The sequence below is a fragment of the Struthio camelus genome, chromosome 1, assembly GCF_040807025.1.
Source record: "Struthio camelus isolate bStrCam1 chromosome 1, bStrCam1.hap1, whole genome shotgun sequence".
In the NCBI taxonomy this organism is placed as follows: domain Eukaryota; kingdom Metazoa; phylum Chordata; class Aves; order Struthioniformes; family Struthionidae; genus Struthio; species Struthio camelus.
In genome coordinates, this window is record NC_090942.1 from 50,374,035 (window position 1) to 50,394,017 (window position 19,983).

Here is a 19,983-nt window from a genome sequence, read left to right on the forward strand (position 1 = left end):
AATAAAGGCCAGTCAGTATTAAACCTCTGTCTCTTACTGAAGACGACTTAAGAGCTAGATTGAGCCCATGTAAATTGCAAGTTCATCTGTATATACATATATATATATTTTTAAAATCTCAACATTTCTGTAAAAATTATTTTAAATTATTCTGCTATGTTTCCAGCTCCATTTTAGCTATAAGATGCAAAACTTGAACAAAGTGTGATTCTCAGTCTCTTTTAGTTCCAGTTTTCCAGTCTGTGCAGAAGACTCCAGATAAATAAAGCCCCCCAGAACAACATAGCCTAAAACACAGAGCTCTGGCCATGATGGTTTCACCTGTCACTTTGAACTCTTCTGCTAAGCTTGTTGCATCTAGCTATTTTCATTCATTCCATATTCAACGGGCGATTTCTGTGGATAAGGGACAATGGCATCGCTCCTGAGTGTGCAAGCGCTGCAGCTGCGGTTACAGCCCTCCGCCGCCGAGGCTGAGACACCAGGTTCCAAAGGAGGCAGGAATCTTTGGCAAATGCTGCTGTCTGGGTGGGACAAGACCCTGCTGCTTTCCTTGCACACGAAGGATACCTATAGTAAACCACTGCTCACAGACTACCTGTTTTGATCTCTTTGACTATGCCGATTGCTTAGGGGAGCTTAAATATTCTCTAAAGCAGTAGAGGGCATGAAGGCATTATGCTTCCAGAATATTTCCAGGAATTGGCATGATTCTTTACATATTCTTTCCGGGGAGTTTCTATAATTTGGTCTAATATGAAAAAATGTCTCTTAAATCAGACAATACATTTATCTGAAAGGTGACTCAATCTTTGTGAAAGGTAATATGAAATATATACAGATCAGTTTCTGAATTTTCGTGGGTGAGGTTTTTGTCTGTTGATTTTGCATGCTGTGTCTATAATACTGCTTTTCATGAAATTAGTAGCATACATCCTTCCTTTTTACGTCTGTTTTCAGATTCACATTCTTCCAAATGACCTGGATTTTTGTCAATTCTTGCATACAAAATTTCACGTGAAAATGTCATGGTAAATATTACCCATTACAACCTATGGAAAGAAGGAGAGGCATATATTGTAAGTAAGTGGTATAACTACATTATAATAGACAGTATATTATGCAGCCCTAAACAGAGTTTAGTTCAGAATAATAACAGAGTTTAGTTCAGAATAATTTACCTGCTCCTTTGTCTCTATACTATTGAGACTGTGTTATTATCAATTCATGTCTGCCTACTTTGAAGTTATATGTTTATACCTGTGTGTTTTATAATATAATCAGGTTAAGTAGGAACAGGGTCATATGTACTATGCATTTCTGTATCCAGAATATCGAGGCTGATTTAATCAAGATCCACCAACTTCTCTTCCAGAAAAGCAGAAAATCGCAAGTTACAATTGCTCAATTTCCAACATTCTAGCAATGTAAAGTGCTCCAAACTCCTACATTTCTGCCCAGGGTCTAGAAAACAATTTATGTAGTTTTCATAAACAGAACAAAAATCAGTGTATACTGTTGCGTATCTGTTTCTGTAGGATATGTAAAGATTGAAAACTTACATAGTCTTTAAAGAGAATTAAACCAATTCACTAGTGCAGAAGCAGAAACCTGTATGTTTGTATCTCACCTGAAAGCAAAGAGGCACAGTGTCCCTTTTCTCCTTTTGCAGGATCTCACTGTCCTAGACTTTTACCAGATAGTGTGAGAGCAAGCTATGCAATGTCATCTCTCCCCTGACTAACAGGGACTTTGTGAAACACAAGAAAGAGGTGTTCGAGATAAAAACCTGCTGCCAAATGGTATTTTCTCTTAATTGTCCAAGCGTTCATTGCAAGATGAAGATTCCTCAATTTTTGAAGGAGGTCAGTATTAGTATTGTTTGCTATTTTGACAGAGGACTTCTTTCCACTGTACTCCTTGAACAGAACTTTAAAATGGCTTGTGAACATCTCTGGATGCTTTGTGTGTAAAATAAGCAGATTCAGTCATTGTATAGATTACATGGATACATTATCTGAATGTACTGAGAAGTTATAGCTAGAAAAACAGAAAATGAGGGCTAGATTCACAAAGCCAAGGAGGAATTAATGCTTCCTTTTTTTTATTCAGTCCTGGCTTAACTTTCCCAGAGATGTTGAGGCCCAAGTTCAACTTGCTGCTCTGCTTAAATGGGATTTGAAACTTCTTTATCCATCTGAAGGACAGTATCCTCACCAAATTTTAAGCTATTCTAGCCTTGACTGTTCTCAGTCTCACTGTTCACACCGTTTTATGTTGCATAAAGATAGCAAAGTACTTACTGAAGCCAAATGAAAACATATATAACTTTCTGTCCTGTTTGCTAGATCACAGCTAGGTGATGATGCATTTCAGTATCAGTTTGTGCTCCAAAGGTTAGGGTTTAGTGTATTTGTGAAGGAAATGGATGGGTTAAAAACCCTTTGGAAAGTGTTGAATGCCGTTTCCTTTGTCTTTTTCTGCGCCTAGATTTTTTGCATGCACTCCTTGCTTCTTCTCCTGTGTTACAGTGACCAAGGCTCTATTCCAGATTAAGTTAAATATTTTGGGCTGAGATTTCTTAAATTTGTATTTTAGTGAAAAAAGTAAAAAAATTATCTTTACCTGTGTCCAAACTAGTTAATATTTTCAAGGTCTTTGATGGAAAAAAAAACCCTAAGAAAGTACATTAAATTCTCAGTTTTCTCATTAATGATCTATACTTATGCTAGACAGTCACAGTATTAAATAAAACAATAATGACAGTCAGAAAGAAATACAGACTAAATATAATCTTCTATTAGAATGATGAGGGCTACCTCAATAACCAGACATAACTCTTGATTCAAAACCTATATAAAGAGACTACTTGACTAGTTTTCACAATTCCATAGTGATTCCCACTCCACTGAATGTTTTTAGAAAGCCCTAGCTTTTAGATTTTATTCTTATAAGAAAATTCTGCCTTATCTGTAGTAAAAGTTATCTTCTATTCTCCTGTATATGGAAAAAAATAATACTACTTATGAATTCTAGAAGTTAAAAAAGCAAACAAAAATGAGGAGGGGAAATGCTTCCATTGTCTCATGCATCTCTCCTTTTGTTCTAATCTCAGGGTTTTTTGTGAACTGAGTATTGATTCTGAGCATCTGGAGTTGTCCTGTGACTGCAGGGCTTTTTTTTTTTTTCTATTTTTTTTTTTAACCAGAGGTGATAGTTTCTGGTTTTGCTATGAACACTAGAAGAGTTCCTGTTTAAATGTTTAATAGTCTAGTAGTTGAAGGGAAAACAGTACCCATGGGATGGTCTGTGTCTGCAAGCAAGCCATTTCTGGCTCTCAGTTCCTGACACGTTTATTTTAGTGTGCGTTCCAGGATGCAGACAATATTTGGATGACTCATTCCCAGTTAGAATGTACTAGTATTTTTCTGTCATGAGTGGTTAGGGCTGCATTTTACTCGTTACCTGTGGCTTTTGAGCGATTTCATTGCTCTTTTGACAACGCTAGCAAATTAATTCTGACAATTTCACACTGCTATGGCTCCCATACTGCAGACTCCATAAGGCATGGACTCAACGGCAAACATAAATGCAGTGGAGTACATACAATCATATGTTTACAAACATATTGCAACTAGAAAGTAGGGAAAACAGTTTATTTAACCTTACAATAACTTTTGCAAAATATAATAGCTTAGATTATTTTATTTTTTAACCTGAACATTTTTTTTCAATTTATAAAAAGACTGAAACATATTTGACAATGATATAGACACAACAATACTATTTGCTGTGTTTTATTTTCTACTGTCTGGTTAAAAGTAGCATGCAAGTAATTGAATAAAAGTACTTGTATACATGATTTATTTTGAAATAACAATTCTACCAGTAATAGATAAAAATCTTGCCATGAAAGTTTAAATGAAAGTACAACAAAAAAAGAGTAAACAATTTTTTTTAACCTGAAAAATGTTCTTGTTCCTTTTTACCTTTCACTTCTTCCATTAATTCCATATAGTCATGAGCTCTTAACATTTCTTTTTATACGTTTTAAATTGCCTTTATGTTGTTAAATCAATTTGTTTCCTTTCTAAATGATAAAAATGTGAGAAAGATATGAATAATTAATTTGCTGACTTGCAGGAGAATCTATTTACACAGGCTAGCTCATCCTGCTCAGTACTGCACTGAAACCCACCTGACTTCCACATAAGTCTGCCACTAGCTGGTGTGTATTGCATGCATGGACATAGATTGCTACAACATTGAATGTTTTTCTTCAACTTACTGGCCAGATGAGGGCTTATCTTGTGCTGAATCAAGCCATTCTTATACATCCTAAATACAATCATTTATAAAAATATGCACAAAGATATTTTCTTAAGGTTGCCAAGTGCATGCTATATATTAACAAACAGAATGGATAATAATGCAAATTGACACATTTTAAAGGCATATCCTAATTTTAAAGGGCTGTTGTGATGTAATTCATATAGTTACGACCCCTAGAAGGGAAATGGAAGCTCCAAGGCATCTCACTCCAGTGAGATCTCAGCTGCTACCCGAAGGCAGTTGTACATCTCCTGTGGCAGATCAGCCCGAGTGAGATTGTTTCCATCCAGGCGCAAATGTGTGATTTTGGAATAGGTCAATGGTCCAACAACCTTACAGAAGCTTCTCAGTGGAAACTCTGAAACACAAAGGGAACATGAATAAGAAAAAGCACAAGTAATTGGAACAAATTAGGACAAAAATATTTTTCTCTCTTTTTTGTTTTGAGATTGTAACTGTGACTTTGAATTTATTCTATTATTTTTCAATATTTTGTGTGTTCATTGTTGTAATTTCATGAGTTTTCTGGAATTTGAGGGGTTTGTGTGAGGAAATGTTCTTATTATTAGTTTTAAGATGTTCACAATTTTAAGACTGGATTTTTTAAGCGCTCCATACCCTAGTACCCACCTAATTATTAAGACTTCAACTCTAATTCAGAGGTCTAATTTGTCCTTTAGAAAAAAAGAAAAGATGAGTAACCAGTGAAATTGGGGCTGCAGAGGGATCATGCTGGGTATATTATGGTGGAAGAGTAAAGCAGTGCTGCATAAGAAAGTGAAGGAGATCTATTTAGAAAACTTGAAAACAGAATAGGGCATTACCCTTATGAAGAGTCAGTCCAATGGGTGTCTCTGTCAAGTATTAACTGGATATGTTGTTTTGATTTATTAGTTTCCAAATGAAATTTAGGACTGAGAATGGGGAGAGAGTTGTACATTTAAAATTGTATAACTGAACTTTTCCAGAACAGCAGGGTTAGAAGGTAAGTGCAAATGTAAAGAATATTTTTAGAAATATTTACTGTACTTTATATATCTAGCTGTCTATCACCTTTAATTAGTTTAAATTATTTTTTGATTTCCGTAGCACCAGGTAGACCTGGAATGGCAAAATCTGTCACATCTTATGAGACGAAACATTGACTGTCTGCAAGAAGTTAAATGAAGTAGAGAAACTTTGTGTTTAATTGACATGAGCAGACATACATACATATCATACACCTCTGGCATGCATAAAAGACCTATCCTCAAGAGATAATGTATGCAAATAAATCTAGTATTCCCTGCACACCACGCTGTGTGATTCAGCAAAGATGATCCTTCATTCTTATCTCTGTTTCCTTTGATTGAGACAGAAACTTAGTCTACTGAAAAGCACCATCAGTCCTAGAGCAATAGTCTGACAGTCTCACTCTTCTTAGGCCCATTGCTCTTGATCAAATTCAAAATATTTCAAAGGCACTCCTGCCACGGAACACATTCTCCAGCATGCTGACAAATTTCACACCTTCAGTTGCTTTTATGTCACAGAGGATTGACTGTCTTCTGAGAAATCAGGGCAGGGTTCTCAAAATCAGAAGCACATGCCCTAGTGAATCCCAGTCATAGCCCCTCCTAAGTAATTTATGGACTTTTGAAAATACCATGCTATATATATTTTCTGTGTGACTAATTAACTCATTTAAGAAAACCTACCAAGAACTGCTTTCTGCTGTAATGCTAAAGGAAGTAGAGGAATTATATGCCCAATATAACTTCAATGAGATTCCTCCAATATTGATAACAGAATAATCTACTGTCATTGATAAAATGTGGCCTGTGTGAACTGAGTACAAATGTATACCCATCTTTACGGGTAGCTCTTTAAAGCACGAGAGCTTAGGTAATTTGGTGGAGATGGAGTTATGATGCTGAAGAATGTGTAAAGATTTGCATGGCTTTCACAAAATAGAGTGTTTTGAATGAGAATTAGAGAACTGCATTTCAAATGTATTTCAAATATCTTTCTTTCTAACCATTGAAAACATAAATTCCCAAGACTTGGAACTCATTTGCTTAGTCTACAGATTATACAATTAATTATTGAGGTCTACTTTTCTACGAGTGTAATTTATCGGCTTTCCAACAAACATGAATTCAAATTTAGATTTTGTTTTCCTTCTTCATCATTCATGGAAAAAATGATCACGTTAAGTACTTTTGTTGAAGGCCATGCTTTTTAAAAAAAACTATTTCTAAATTTACTTACCCCTTTCTCCATATTGTTACCAAGCTGTTATTGTTACTATTGTTCCCTTTGTTACCACATAGCATCTGGTGGCAAAATAAGATATGCCTATAGAAATTGGGTAGATGTTTAACTACTTAAACTACATAAACTTCATGCATGTAAACAACACTGTTCATCTATGTTGCTAAAATAAGAAGTTGTGCAGATGGTGTTTATGAGATTAGAAGCACCACTTTGGAAGCTGATTCTGATATAGTCTTCACAGAAGTCAAATGAAGGCAGTCAAGGACTTCAGTTTGATTTGGCTCCAATACTTGGTCCATAGTGTTAGCATTTGGATATTAATTTATTATGCAGTGCACACAACTGTCAGTTGTTTGAAGGATACTAAAAATGTTAATTTTCTAATTGCAATCTCCACTAGCAAAACATAAGGTAAGTGGGTTTTATAAATCCAGTTAATGTGCTGTATGTGCAGAACTTGTATGTTCTGTACAGGAATTACAATCAGAGAGTCTATTAGAGTACTCTTGCGTAATATAAATCACTTTCTTACTTCCTCCTTTGTTACAGTGATTAATGTTACAGATGTTCCCCCTAAAATATCTCTGTGAAGTAAGATTCAGGTTCAGAGGTGGAGAACTTGGAATTTTGCCGCTAGTGTGACATTCATACTGTGCCAGCACAGAACTCCTGCATAAGCCAAAAACAAAGATAGTAACACAGATTGGATAAAAATTAAATTTTCAACCAAACAACTATTTTATCACTAAAAATGTTTGTCGCTATAAGTAATTCTGATATCCTAGCCAAAATGACAAATATCTGAAAATGTGCAATAATCTATGAAAGGACAACTCCTGCAGATTTAAAATCATGGCCTGGTATTTCATTGAAATTGTAGTTCATACCACATATGCTCCCAATCTTTCATATGCCCCGTGATGCCCCATGAACAGGAACATACTGCTCTTACATGGCCATAGAACAGAATTGGAACACAAAAACCCTCATTTTTTGGATAGAATCAATTTTTGACTATATGCTAGGCAAAACTATATCCCTTGTACATCAGCAGCATAAGCAGCCTTAAGCTGAGTGGAAGATTAACCATGCAAGGATTCCTAGTTTAGATATGCAAACACTGGGCAATCTGAATGGGATCTACAGCCCCATAATTGTCCTTGGTCTGTGCTCACATCTAGCATAGTTATTATATCTGCATCACTTCTGCTTAGACTATGGCAAACATGCACTTTGGGATTGGTGGAGTGAGCCAGATAAAAGGCCATGAAGCATCCCCACAACTTGCTCTATTTAGAACAAGTACAATTATGCTACAGTTATTGATCCAGCCAGTGGGCTATAACAGAATATGTGATGCCTTAACTGTCCTCTGGGATGTTTTCACATTCCTTCTTGTTATATTCCATTCATGTAGTATCTTATTGCTAGGGCTTCACATGGAAACAATCAACCTTTTATTAATTTATTTTTGCAAGTGCAAATGAAATATGGACAACCAGGCTGTGGACCCTGTTTTTATATCACTGACGATCTGGGATTTCTATACTTTTCTCCATCCTGCAGAGTGTCTTTTGGACTTGGTAAATCTCTCATTTTATATATATATGTGTGTGTGTGTGTGTGTGTGTGTATGTATATACGCACGTGCGCGCACACGCACACACACACACACACGCACACACTCTTAATCATAATGGCATGGTAAAGCTTAAGAGCAAACCATTGTTTAGTGTCAAGGAGGGAATTTGATTCCTGAATCAAATGCTATGAATAGGACATAGAAAAAAAGAAGGCTCAATTTTTAAACATTCTGAACTTGAGATTTGGAGAGAGCAAAGGTATTTACAAACCTTCCATGCTCACATGCTACCTTAGGTATCCAGCTGGTATCTAGTACAATTGATGGACTATGCTGTTCATACCCAGTCACATGCAATGAAGTGGTCATGTTTTGATTTATTAGCCAGAGATCATAGGAGTTCTTCTGAATTTGTTTTCATCCTACTTTGCTATCCTCCTTGACCACTGCTCCTCAAATCACAATGAAATGAGGGTAGAACACACTGAAATGAAGCTGATGATTGTGTTACAAAAGCTCTTAATGAATATGTTCATCACCTTTTATTCAAAAAGCTCAAAGTCACTCGAATAAGACCATTTCTCAGGTAGGTAATTTTTGAAGTATGGCAATGCATAATGACTGTAGCAAGCCCCAGATGAAATCCATGGACAACAGTTTAGAGAAATATTTCATTTTCTTTTCAGTAATATGGAAAGGTTTGGACTCAGGTGGCTACTCCTCAGTAAACAGATAGCTCTGAGGCAAATACAATGTTCATTGGTAAAGTTACCTCAGAAAAAGACAAACAACAACAAATAAAGAACTCTGCAGAAGCATATTTAGGGTTTCATTATAAGTGAAAACTTCAAGCTATGTAAGCATAATCTGAAAGGTGAGTATCCTTTTTAACTGTTGAACATTTTAGGACAAGTTGTCATTAGCCCTAACATAGAATTTTCTCCCTCACAGTATATGTGTAACATGGGTGATGGTTTGGAAAGAAAGCTGGCCTTGTTTGTAGTCATCCTTAGCCAAATCTCTGGCAACTGAGAATATTCTATTAAAAAAAAAAAGAAGTTGTTTGTTTGAAGCTCAAAGGTCAACGCAATCAACTTAATTTTTATAAAGACTAAACACTCAGAACTCTAGGTCAGGTATAACAAATAAAGAACTGCAAAGGCTTTGCTCTCCTTGTATCTGGTACCTCCTTGCATTGGAATGCTTATTGCTAACAAAATCTTGTCATTCATTGTTAATCAGCATACTAGGGAACACAGTGTTATGCCTAGGAATTTAAAGAGTTAAGAAAATTTATTATAAAAATCTGCCACATTTTCTGGGTAAGCAAAAACAGCAAGTCAGAATTCTCTGACATCATTCAATATAGAAGTAATGATAGCGCAGAAGTAACCGGTGGACATCTATTATCCACAGCATCACCTGCTGCTGCTGATCAGTACTCTGGAATTACAGGTTTCACTGAAAAAGTCACTTGCCACCTTTGCTCAGAAGTCCTTGGAAATGGAAAGGAAGAGCAAACTTGGTGCCTAGATATCTTGCAGAGGGCTCAAAACAACCACTGTAAGCATTCAGAATTGCCTCATTTATCTTATGAAGTGGTAATTCTGACACCAAGCGAAGAGAAATTAAACATCATCATTGTTAGCTCTTTTAGGAGGAGAGGGAGATTAATAAGAGTTCTACAACTTGCTATATTTGGTGCTTCATGTGGGTAGTATTAACCCATTGTTTTCCCTGGTCAAAATGAGAAACTGATATGTAATAGGGGAAAAAATCATTGTATTGAGGAAAATGTGATGCATAATAAATAAAAAATGTTTTAAAGGTCTTTCTAGCTCTCTAGCAAGATCTTCACTCAAATGTTTTGCTGCAATGGCTATATCTATATGGAACACGGAGAAAATGAGTCCATTAGGTAACAGTGATATATCCTAGAAAAGTCTCCTGATGGATACCAGTAAGCAAAAAGAAGATAATTTGGGGGGATTAGTTTATTTTAGTCATAATGATGATGTAAGACCTCTTGCAGAAAAAATGTGATGTTTGATGTGTACTGCCTCTCTGTTTGGGGCCACAGCTGACTAAGTTATAGCCAGAGTGGCTCAGAAGTGAGGGCAGCATCCGTCCAGCTCTCTAGCTGGACAGATGCTCCTACCTCAGAAAAAGCATTATCTCACTAGAAATTTCTCTGCCTTGTGGACTTCCATGATCTCATGCAAGGTGTGACATTAATTGACTTTAGAAGGAACTTTTCTCAAATCATAATTGAATGGAGACAAACTTGGCCCCTGGTCATACCGTGTGGCAGATGGGAATGAAAAGAGGAAACAGTAGGGGCAGCTCTTCAGGATTTCAAGATGGTTTTGGAAGGATTCTGCATGTGAGGAGGAAGGAGAGGAAAGAAAGGAAAAAGAATAAAGCAGCTACTTTGTGGTGTCTTTTTCATCCTGCAATGTGTCTGATCCCTTATGATCTTTCCTTCTCACAGAATCACAGAATGGCCAAGGTTGGAAGGGACCTCTGGAGATCATCTAGTCCAGCCCCCCTGGTCAAGCAGAGTCCTCTACAGCATATTTCCCAGGATTGCATCCAGGCGGGTTTTGAATATCTCCAGGGAAGGAGACTTTTCTACCTCTCTGGGCAACCTGTTCCAGTGCTCAGTTACCCTCACAGGAAATAAATTTTTCCTCATGAGTTTTCTCCCTCTCTCCTCCCCTCCAGCACTTTCACTACCAGCTTTTTGAATAGCTGCAGACACTGTAATTTGATCTTCAATGGATATTAGTCTCTTTTAGTGGGCTTAAACATTCTGAACATCTTCAGCGTTGATTAAACATTTTCTTTTTCCTCAGCTGAGTAAATCAACTCAGCTGGCTTCTATGGAGTTATTCCAATTTACAAGAGAAGAGGATCTGACCAATAGTACCCACAAGTTATCCTGCTTATGTACTATAGAAACTGGAAATGCCTGTCTGTAACGTTAAATTGGGTAGCTATCTAGTAATAATTTAAATAATAATCAAAGAAATGCTAATGTGCTAACAATCTGGCCAGTATCATTTCTTCAGACTGGTTGAACTGCCCTTTTAGATACTTACATCCACCATTAGTGTCTTGACTATGATAAATGTTAACAAAAATATGCAAATTTAACTCACTGTTTATTTTGTTGACTTGGAGGTAGAAGTTTTCAAGGTTCTCACTGACAGTTGGAATGCTCTTCAGCTGATTAAAGGATAGGTCCAGCTCAACTAATGATGTGATATTGAAGACATTGCCTGGTATTCCAGAATCGGTTAATTTATTGTGGGATAAACGTAAATATTGCAGAGCTTTAAAACCTTGGAAGTACTCATCAGGAACATTGGAGATCTGATTATTGTCAAAATACAGCATGAGTAAGGAGTGAGGCAGTCCTGTTGGTAGCTTTGTAAGTTGATTGAAGCTTAAGTCAAGATACAGAAGTGAATTCAGGCCTTTAAAAGCCCCAGAAATAGATTCTGCTTTCAGCTGGTTGTTCTGGAGGTGAATGACAGTCAGATTCACCAGCCCCTCAAGTGCACTGGGGTTGACTTTTGTGATCTTGTTGTGACTTAATTGCAGGTCATCCAGCATTTTGGGGAGTGGTCCAACAGCTTCAGTCAAATTGTTATAGTTAATATGAAGTTTCTTCAGGTGCTTTAGTTTAGAGAAAACTTTTCCCTTAATTTTTGAATTTTCCAAATGGTTGTGATCTAGGATCAGCCACTGTAGGTCTGTTACATTATCAAACGTATTCTCTTCAATGCCCTCAATCATGTTGTTTCGGAGATAAAGGTATTTTATTCCATTTGGTACAATTGGAATGGTTTTCAGTTTAAGATTGTCACAATACATCGCAGAAGGATAGCTTAAAGGACAATTGCATTCTGGGGCACAGACTGCTGCAGACGGCCCAAAAGGATCATAACCATAATCATCTCCAGGACCATAGTCATATTGGCAAAAAATGCCACTAATCAATACCAGAAAGAAAGGTAGAGAGTTTAGAGTCATCTTTGCAGTGTGTCTCCTCCCTGTAGGGTGAGAGGGAATAAAAAAGTTATAATTTTGAATCTTTCTCTTTTTTTTAATATTTACCATGTAAAAAATATACTTTAAAACTAATTAATTCAGGCTTACAATTTAAAGTTACTATTTAAGAAAAAAGTATTCATTTATTAGTATTGCATTGGCATTGCTGTAAACTTACAGTCCTTGTCCTATTTTAATCTACCTTGTAATGTGAAATTGAGGGTCATTCCGGTGTAGTAAGTAACACATTTTTAACGTCATTATGCCGCTATTCATTAAGTTACAAGAAGGAGAACAATCCAAGTTTTTTAAACTTGGCACAGAGCTGTTTTCATTTTTGCTCAAGGTCATGTTCACAGACAGTTTTGCCATTCAAATTCTATCAATTGTTCATTACTATTCCTAATATACTGAAATGCCTCACATTTAAATAACATGTGGTGATTTGGCGTAAGTTCAGAAAAGCCAGGAAAGTTACAAGATGCTGGTAGCTTGAAGCACCTACTTCTCCTGGGTCATGCTTTGGTTACCCACTAAGTCTTATATTCAGCTAAAGAAGAAACTAATATAAATATACAGGGTAGTCTCCTGGACTTGTCAAACACCCAGGACTGCATATGCGTGCCTGAGCATATCTATCTAATATGGATCTACTGTGGATCTGAAATGACTGGACTTCAGGTAATGTGAATGGCCTCACAGATTCTCTTTTTTGTATCCATATAACAATAAATCTGCTGATTGCATTATGTGACTGTTTTAAATCAATAGATCAATAAAGCACTTACTTCACATATTTGGCCTTCTAATTTACATATGGCAAAAGGATGTTCAGTGTCCCTGTGCTGTGTTGCAATATAAGTGAGCTCTCCTTTTCAAGGGAACACTTTTCATTTATCTGTGAAGATTAGTATCTTGCTGTAATTTCTGACAACCTAGATGGATGCAGTGTTAGACAATATAACTCACTCTAGTGTCACTGAAGTCAGTAAGCTTACTTTGATTTACACCAGTGAAAGGAAAAGCTCAGTATACTTGAGCTCAGTTCAAAGAGTAAGATGGCTAAGAAAATCCTTATAATCCCCTTGTTCTTGAATAATTTCAGAAAGTATCCATGCACAGCTTGTAAACAGACCACCAGATGTTGATCTCAGATCCAGGCAATCCTCCAGCAGAATAAGTTAGTCTTGTTATTCGATATTGTTTAGTGTTATGCAGAGTACATAGTGTTAAAATGCAGAGCAGCAGCTAGAAAGTTTTCCCCAGTTCTAAATTTCCTTGTTTTTATTGACTTGGTAAAAGCCACATCACGTTCTAGTCAGCTAATAATCTTCAATCAAAGTACCTCTAAGCAGGGCCTATTGATCTCATGCAGTGCAGCACACAGATTTTTAAAAAATGTTCCTATGTTGTCTCCAGCCAGTCATCCACAAAGTCCCCCTGCTGGATATTAAACTGCTGACCTTGGACTAAAGAGGACGACTGCATATCTTTTCCTATGGTGTTGTTCCTGTCACAGTCGCCTAATTAGAAATTATAGGATAGAGAAATCATTGGGAAATTTTGAAATGTGAGTTATCAGTGCGGTTTTCTTAATCTATTGTTCATTACTATATGCAAACATACTAAATCAACCTTCAGTCCCCTGCTGGTATAAATAAGCACAGCTTATTTACTGTACTTTGAAGTCAAAGAAGCTGCACCGATACAATTCAGCTCAAAATCTGACCCTGTTTAGGTACTAAACAATAAGGATGGAGGACTTACTGTTTCTATACTGCCAGGTATAAGATAGAGTGGAGCCAGCCTCTTGGACTACACTCTCTGCCTTACAGTGATATTTTTACACATCTGCATCACTTTAGAGTCCTATGGATACAGTAGCATAAACATCCTATTTTAGATTCAAGTTCCATTGCTTTTGCGGTCCCATATTGTGTTTGTAGTACTTAATGGTATTACTGATTTCATAGGCTGACAGCTCTTTTAACGAGCTGGCAACATTTAAATACTCTGCAAAACCCTGGAAGTAATTTAATGAGTTAGAATACAGTTTTTTGAATGATTTTACCAATACTTCAAAATTTAGATGACTATTCTGTAGTGCATATGAGCATGGGTGTGACAAAAGAGCACAGTAAAGTGAATATGTAGTGCAGCTGTTTTATTGCTAGGTTCTTTGTGCATGTATCTAAATGTTCCTCTGTCAAAAGTGTAAAAGGTAAGTAGATTGTTTACACGTGCTTGGATGTTACAGTGAACTATATGAATCTGAAAGATAACATCAGCTACATTCGTACATGCTTATCTTATAACATAAACATATTTGAACTAATTGCCTATGTTTCTTCTTTTCAGATTTTTTGTGAAATACCTGTGAAAACATTTGTGAAGTTACTTGGGTGACATTCCAGAACATACTAAATGGCAAATCCACAAATTTAGGAAAATGCTTACTGCAGTAGAATAGACAAACTATTCAAGCTATTTTGGAACTAGTCTAAATTACTTTGATTCTAAAGTTACCATAAAAAATGTATATATGTGTGTGTGTGTGTGTGTGTGTGTGTGTGTAAATATATATATATATATATATATATATATATAAAATTCAATTAACCTTAAACTAAATCCTAATTCTGGAGTGTACAGTATGCATAAGAGTTAATATTAGAAAGTTTCAACAGTGTATTTAAAATGTGCCTGAAAATGATCAACTGAAAATGCCAGACTACCTATAGCTTTCCTTTCATTGTTTACTTGATTAATTATTTAAATATCTCTGTACCCCATCTTTTTGTAAAATGAAGCCCAAGTGACTTAACAAATGAAGAGGATTGGTATGGAGCTATTACTAATAGATTTGTGAATGAGTAAGTAAAGAATGAGTAGCCTCTTAAAAATTTCCTTGTACCGTACATCCACTTCTTCCTTTGAAGTAGAACAACACAGACTATAAAAAAGTGCAACGCTGGTGCACGAAACATGTGAGGCTGTTTTAAGGAAACCGAGAAAGCAAATGCACTAAACAACTGTTGATTTGTGTTCAATTTGCAAATTGGCAAACTTGTCCTGACATGTTTTCATGTTCTCATTACAGCTACATTCAAATAGCTGGACATTACAGTTAAAACATGCAGCAGCACTTACCTTACTGCCTTGAAGCTGCTTTCCTTAATTCCCAGAGCAGATGCAATAAGGGACTGTATCAACCAATATATGCTGTAAACAGTGTCAGGAGGTAAACGTCTGCCAGATCCTCTGTTACAAGAGAAAAAAAAAAAAAAAGCCCTAGTCACGCTGTGCTCTGAAGCTGCTATGTCATCATGGTGATCTTGTGGTGTGGCATGTACAAAAACGCAGCTCTGTAATGAAGTGCAGGTGGATACCATATTTTGTACAAGGACAACCCATCTACTATTCCCTTGGGATGAGAAAAATGATCAGTGTTTCAAAGACCTGAGAAAGTTCAGACCACTAGCCATAGCCTTACACAAGGAATTTTTGTATTTCAGAGGGAAAACTTGTTATATTATAAACCAAATTACAAACAGACTTTTGTTTCCCAACTTATTTTACACTGCTAGACATGAGCTAACAAATAGCACTTAGACCTCAATGCTGCTGTGCTTTTTAAGCCAAGTGACTCATTCATTTTTTTCTTTTTTTTAACTACCTTACGTCCACGATAAAATATCCTTAATAAAAATTTTAGCTTAAGTATCCTTTCCAAAGATGCAGGATTATCTTTGAATTATAACCTTTTCCCCAACATCAAATACTAGGTTCAAAATTTCTTCCATAATGCATAGGAATTTACTTGGTCTGGAGATTTTCTTTAGTGATTGAATGCATGTATGTTTAATAAAAATACATCCCAGGAACAATTTTTCAGCAGTAACTGTAAATTCGCTTTAAACATTTGTTCATTTTTGCTCTTTCAGCTTTCTCTTACTTTTCAGAATCTGGAACTACTCAGCTTTACGTTGTCTGTTTCTTATTCCGTGGATGTCGTTCAAGAATGCATCTTACAGCTTGGATGAGAATGCTATTTTAGCTGGGCAAAAACTAATGCGCTAAAACAGTAACTGTTTAAAATAGGTCTTTATGTTTCCATAAGAACCTTCCCTTATCTCTAAATGGTGGATGCCTCCCTTTTTTATGGGACACAAGCTCTCTCCTCCAACTTTGGGTGTGGACAAGTGTGAAATACACATACGGAAAGCCTACACTAGCCATTTTAAGGTGCCTTGCGTGTTTAACTGTAATCATTGTCGGTACAAGGGTGTAAATATTCTTATATTTTAGCCTAGATCATTTTTGCCTGATTTTCCCTTATTGGGGTAACTGACTTTTTTCATGAATTTTCATTACCCACTTCTTTACTAAACCTAGCTTGCGTGTCCATACAGGAAACTAAACTGTCTACCTGTATGAAAAGTCATGGTACAGGAGCAGGCTGGCTGGAGGTAGGAGTGACGTCGAGCAAGTTCCTGTAGAAGAAGAGCCTGGATGTTGGCTTCACTCAAAATCTGCCAGCTGATGCATCCCGGCTTATGGGCTAGTGAGGGTCCCTGGGAACAGGGAAGGGCCTGGCGTGATTCACTGCCCTTCGCCAAGAATGGGAAAGAGACAGCAAGGTTACTGTTCCAATATTTCTGGAATAACATAATTATGCAAACAAATTTGCTCAAGACAGAGTGCCAAGTGCCATTGCAGCCCTTAGGGAGTGATTTTTATTCTTGATCTGACCTCATGCCTGTCACATTGGTGTGGAAGAATCATTTACATGTTGGGAAAAAGCTGGTGGCAGACCATAATTACCATTTGAATGATGCAAATCAGCTAAATGATTAGGTGAATATGAAAACTTTTCTCATCTAAAACAGCGGATTTACCGTAGTGAATTAAGATAAGGAGGTGCATAAGGGTGCATGGGATCAGGAACTAGAAACATGAAAATGGACAAAGCTGTTGTTGTCTAGCGTACGGACAAACAGAGACCAGATGGAATTTCTCCTGCGCAATATGATACTTATCTGAAAATTACATCATTAGTTTCAGTTGACCAAGGAAAACTTAAACTGTAGCCTTAACTGCAAATGGGACAGCAGGCAGGAGCATTCAGCAAATGACCCAGCTGCAAAAAAGAAAAGATTTTGAATACCTAAAGGGATCCATCTGAATGCCCTTTAAGGGAATGCAGAAGTTTGCTCTGGAGGGAGAAACTGCAGAGAGGTGAACACTGGAGCATAATGTTTGTAAAAAGAATTTAAAAATGCACAGGAAAGGCACTAGTTTCATTTTCTCTGCTTAAAAGTTTGCCTGGAAGGATAAGATCAATATCACAATAAATGTAGATTATGATCTTTCAGTAATAGATGTGGTTTTACATTTGCAGTGCAAATAGAATTGTACATTGGCTGCAAATACAGGATAGGTCAGGCTCAATATGGTTTTTTGGCATAGTTATTTTTATGCATCAATTGTTTATTACAATGATTTCTGCAGGTCCAGTCAACATCCTTTTTCTCATTCCATTAACAGAAATACGGAGCACGCATATCTTTCATAACTGGTAGAAAAATCTAATTGAACAAGTGTGATGATATTTTGCAATTAACACATGGTAAAAAATTGGGTTACAAAAAGATCAGCTGAGACTTTTTTATTCATATAGTTTCCTTCTTGTTGGCTGTTTTAAATTAGTTATATAAATTGCACAGTCAAGATGAAGAATTACACGCCTTCTGTGGGTAAGATATAGCATAGTAAATATTCCCTTTTTCTTAGTAACTTTTTGTTGTCTCTCTGCTCTTTTTTTAAGTACTGTCCTTTCAGCATCATTTTATATACTTTCCTTATCTTCCTGTTCTGATCCATGAAATATCTGCATTATAAGCCTATATTTGGGGGAGCAGGCAGAGTCTAAAGCCCAGTTAATACTGAAATAGTTTCATCTGCAGAAAAGTATTTTCTAACCAAATTTTCCTTGACAGCCCTTAAAAGCCATGAAAGAGCATGAGAGCATAGCCTAGGTCATTTCACCAAATATATAAAATATTGTGTAAATTCATCTAGGTGGTCTAACTTCGAAATCATTTACGATTATGATTTATACATGATAAAGTCAGGATATCTTTACTTAACGTGTTACTATAGAAATTTCACCTTTGCAGCAACTGTGCTCCTAATTAAGCCACTTCAGTCTGTTCTTCATATATAGTTTCCTATTTATTCATTTTTCATTAAGGGGAAATGTGATCAAAGGACTATTTCTCTTCTAGTTCTTTTTAGCTTGTGATATGTGGAAAGAAATGTTCTTTTCTTATTCTTCAAGGCTTTTTTCCTGTTACACTGTATTTTCACTGCTGGAGATGGCCAAGTAGTTGGATGAGTCTTAGTGAAAGAATCTGAAAGCAGAGGTCACTGCAAGTATATCACTTTGCTGTAAGTGAAATCTAGCTTTCAAATACTATAAGTTACAATGGCACTATTTTCTCCGCTCCCTCATCAGTGATATCTCTTCTAACTCTTTTTCTGAAGCTATCTTCTATATAACTTCTACAAACTTCTATGTGAATGCAAACCACTCCCAGTCTGCTTTTAATCCCCTATTTCCCAAAAGATTGAAGTTGCTAAAACCTAATAATCATTGCCTAAGCCAGCTGTTTCCTTTTAGCCTTAAACCTGTGAACACATCTGGTACAAAGCAGAGCACATTATCTGTACTTAATTATGACTATATTTTATAAGTAGTTATTCAGAAGCTAGTGTCATTTCCCTAAAAACAAGAGATTTGAGCACCCAAAATTCAGAACAGGATATCTGGGCCGTAGACGCATACAGCCCTAGATAAAGGACTTGTGAAACCTTTTCCATTGCTACATAAAATAAGTTGTGAGTTTTTCCACTGTTCACTCATAATTTAAATAAAATATAGCAGGCCAGTTTCTCTCCTCTGTTAGGTGTGTTTAACTTTTATTATATCTCAAGAGGAAACGATGGATAGTTCATTTTAACTGATTTGCTACTTTTAATGCAACAGAAGGTGAAGAAACTTCTACTGGGGGGAAAGGCTATGCTATGGACACCCTACCACAAGCCATTTAGTTATAAATAGGTGGTGTGGTGTTTATTATAAATTATTGAAAATGTATGATGCTTTCCATACCTGTAGTGAATATATAGCCTATTAGCCTACATATAGTGAATAAATAAATACAAGATTTTGGCTCAAAACTCCGGTAATAATTAGTTAAATGTTTTCAAGAAGTCCTGCAGCATTTTGAAAATATTACTTAAGGCTGACTCATATCAAATTAGTTCCACTAAAAACAACCCAGTTCCAGATTCTGAGTGCTGTAGGTGCTTATTATTATTTCAACTGAAAACTTCCATTCCTCTAGATTGAAATTTTATTTGTTCAGCCTCTACACTGCACTCGCATGTTAAATGGAAATTTTTAGAGTACATACTATAAGCATTACAAAATTTGTGGTGCTCCAAATCTTTTCTCTTTCTCCTAAAAAGGAAATAACAGCTTTAGAAATTTACAAAAATGGTAATAGTGGTACAACCTATTAGCAGACCACAACAGATATTTCAGCTGAGGATGTATCTTTGTTTTTGAGGTTCTGAAAAATTACTCATTGTTTTGATTCAAACTTGACAGTTTCTATACTCCAGTACTGTTAGCCTGCTCTTCATTGCTTATCTTTTTTTTTTTTTTTGTACTAGATGTCATTTAAATTGAT

General features: G+C 36.2%; 1 protein-coding gene across 1 annotated transcript; it reads right to left on the minus strand.

The window, feature by feature from the left end:
• Positions 1–3,642: 3,642 nt before the first annotated feature.
• On the minus strand, positions 3,643–16,468 carry LUM (lumican). The gene is made up of 4 exons (XM_009674558.2): positions 16,182–16,468; positions 15,377–15,487; positions 11,332–12,228; positions 3,643–4,690 (listed from the first exon to the last, which is right to left on the minus strand). The coding sequence occupies exons 3-4, from the start codon at positions 12,206–12,208 to the stop codon at positions 4,536–4,538; spliced, it is 1,032 nt and encodes a 343-aa protein (XP_009672853.1). The 5' UTR covers positions 12,209–12,228; positions 15,377–15,487; positions 16,182–16,468; the 3' UTR covers positions 3,643–4,535.
• Between the last annotated feature and the right edge of the window lie 3,515 nt (positions 16,469–19,983).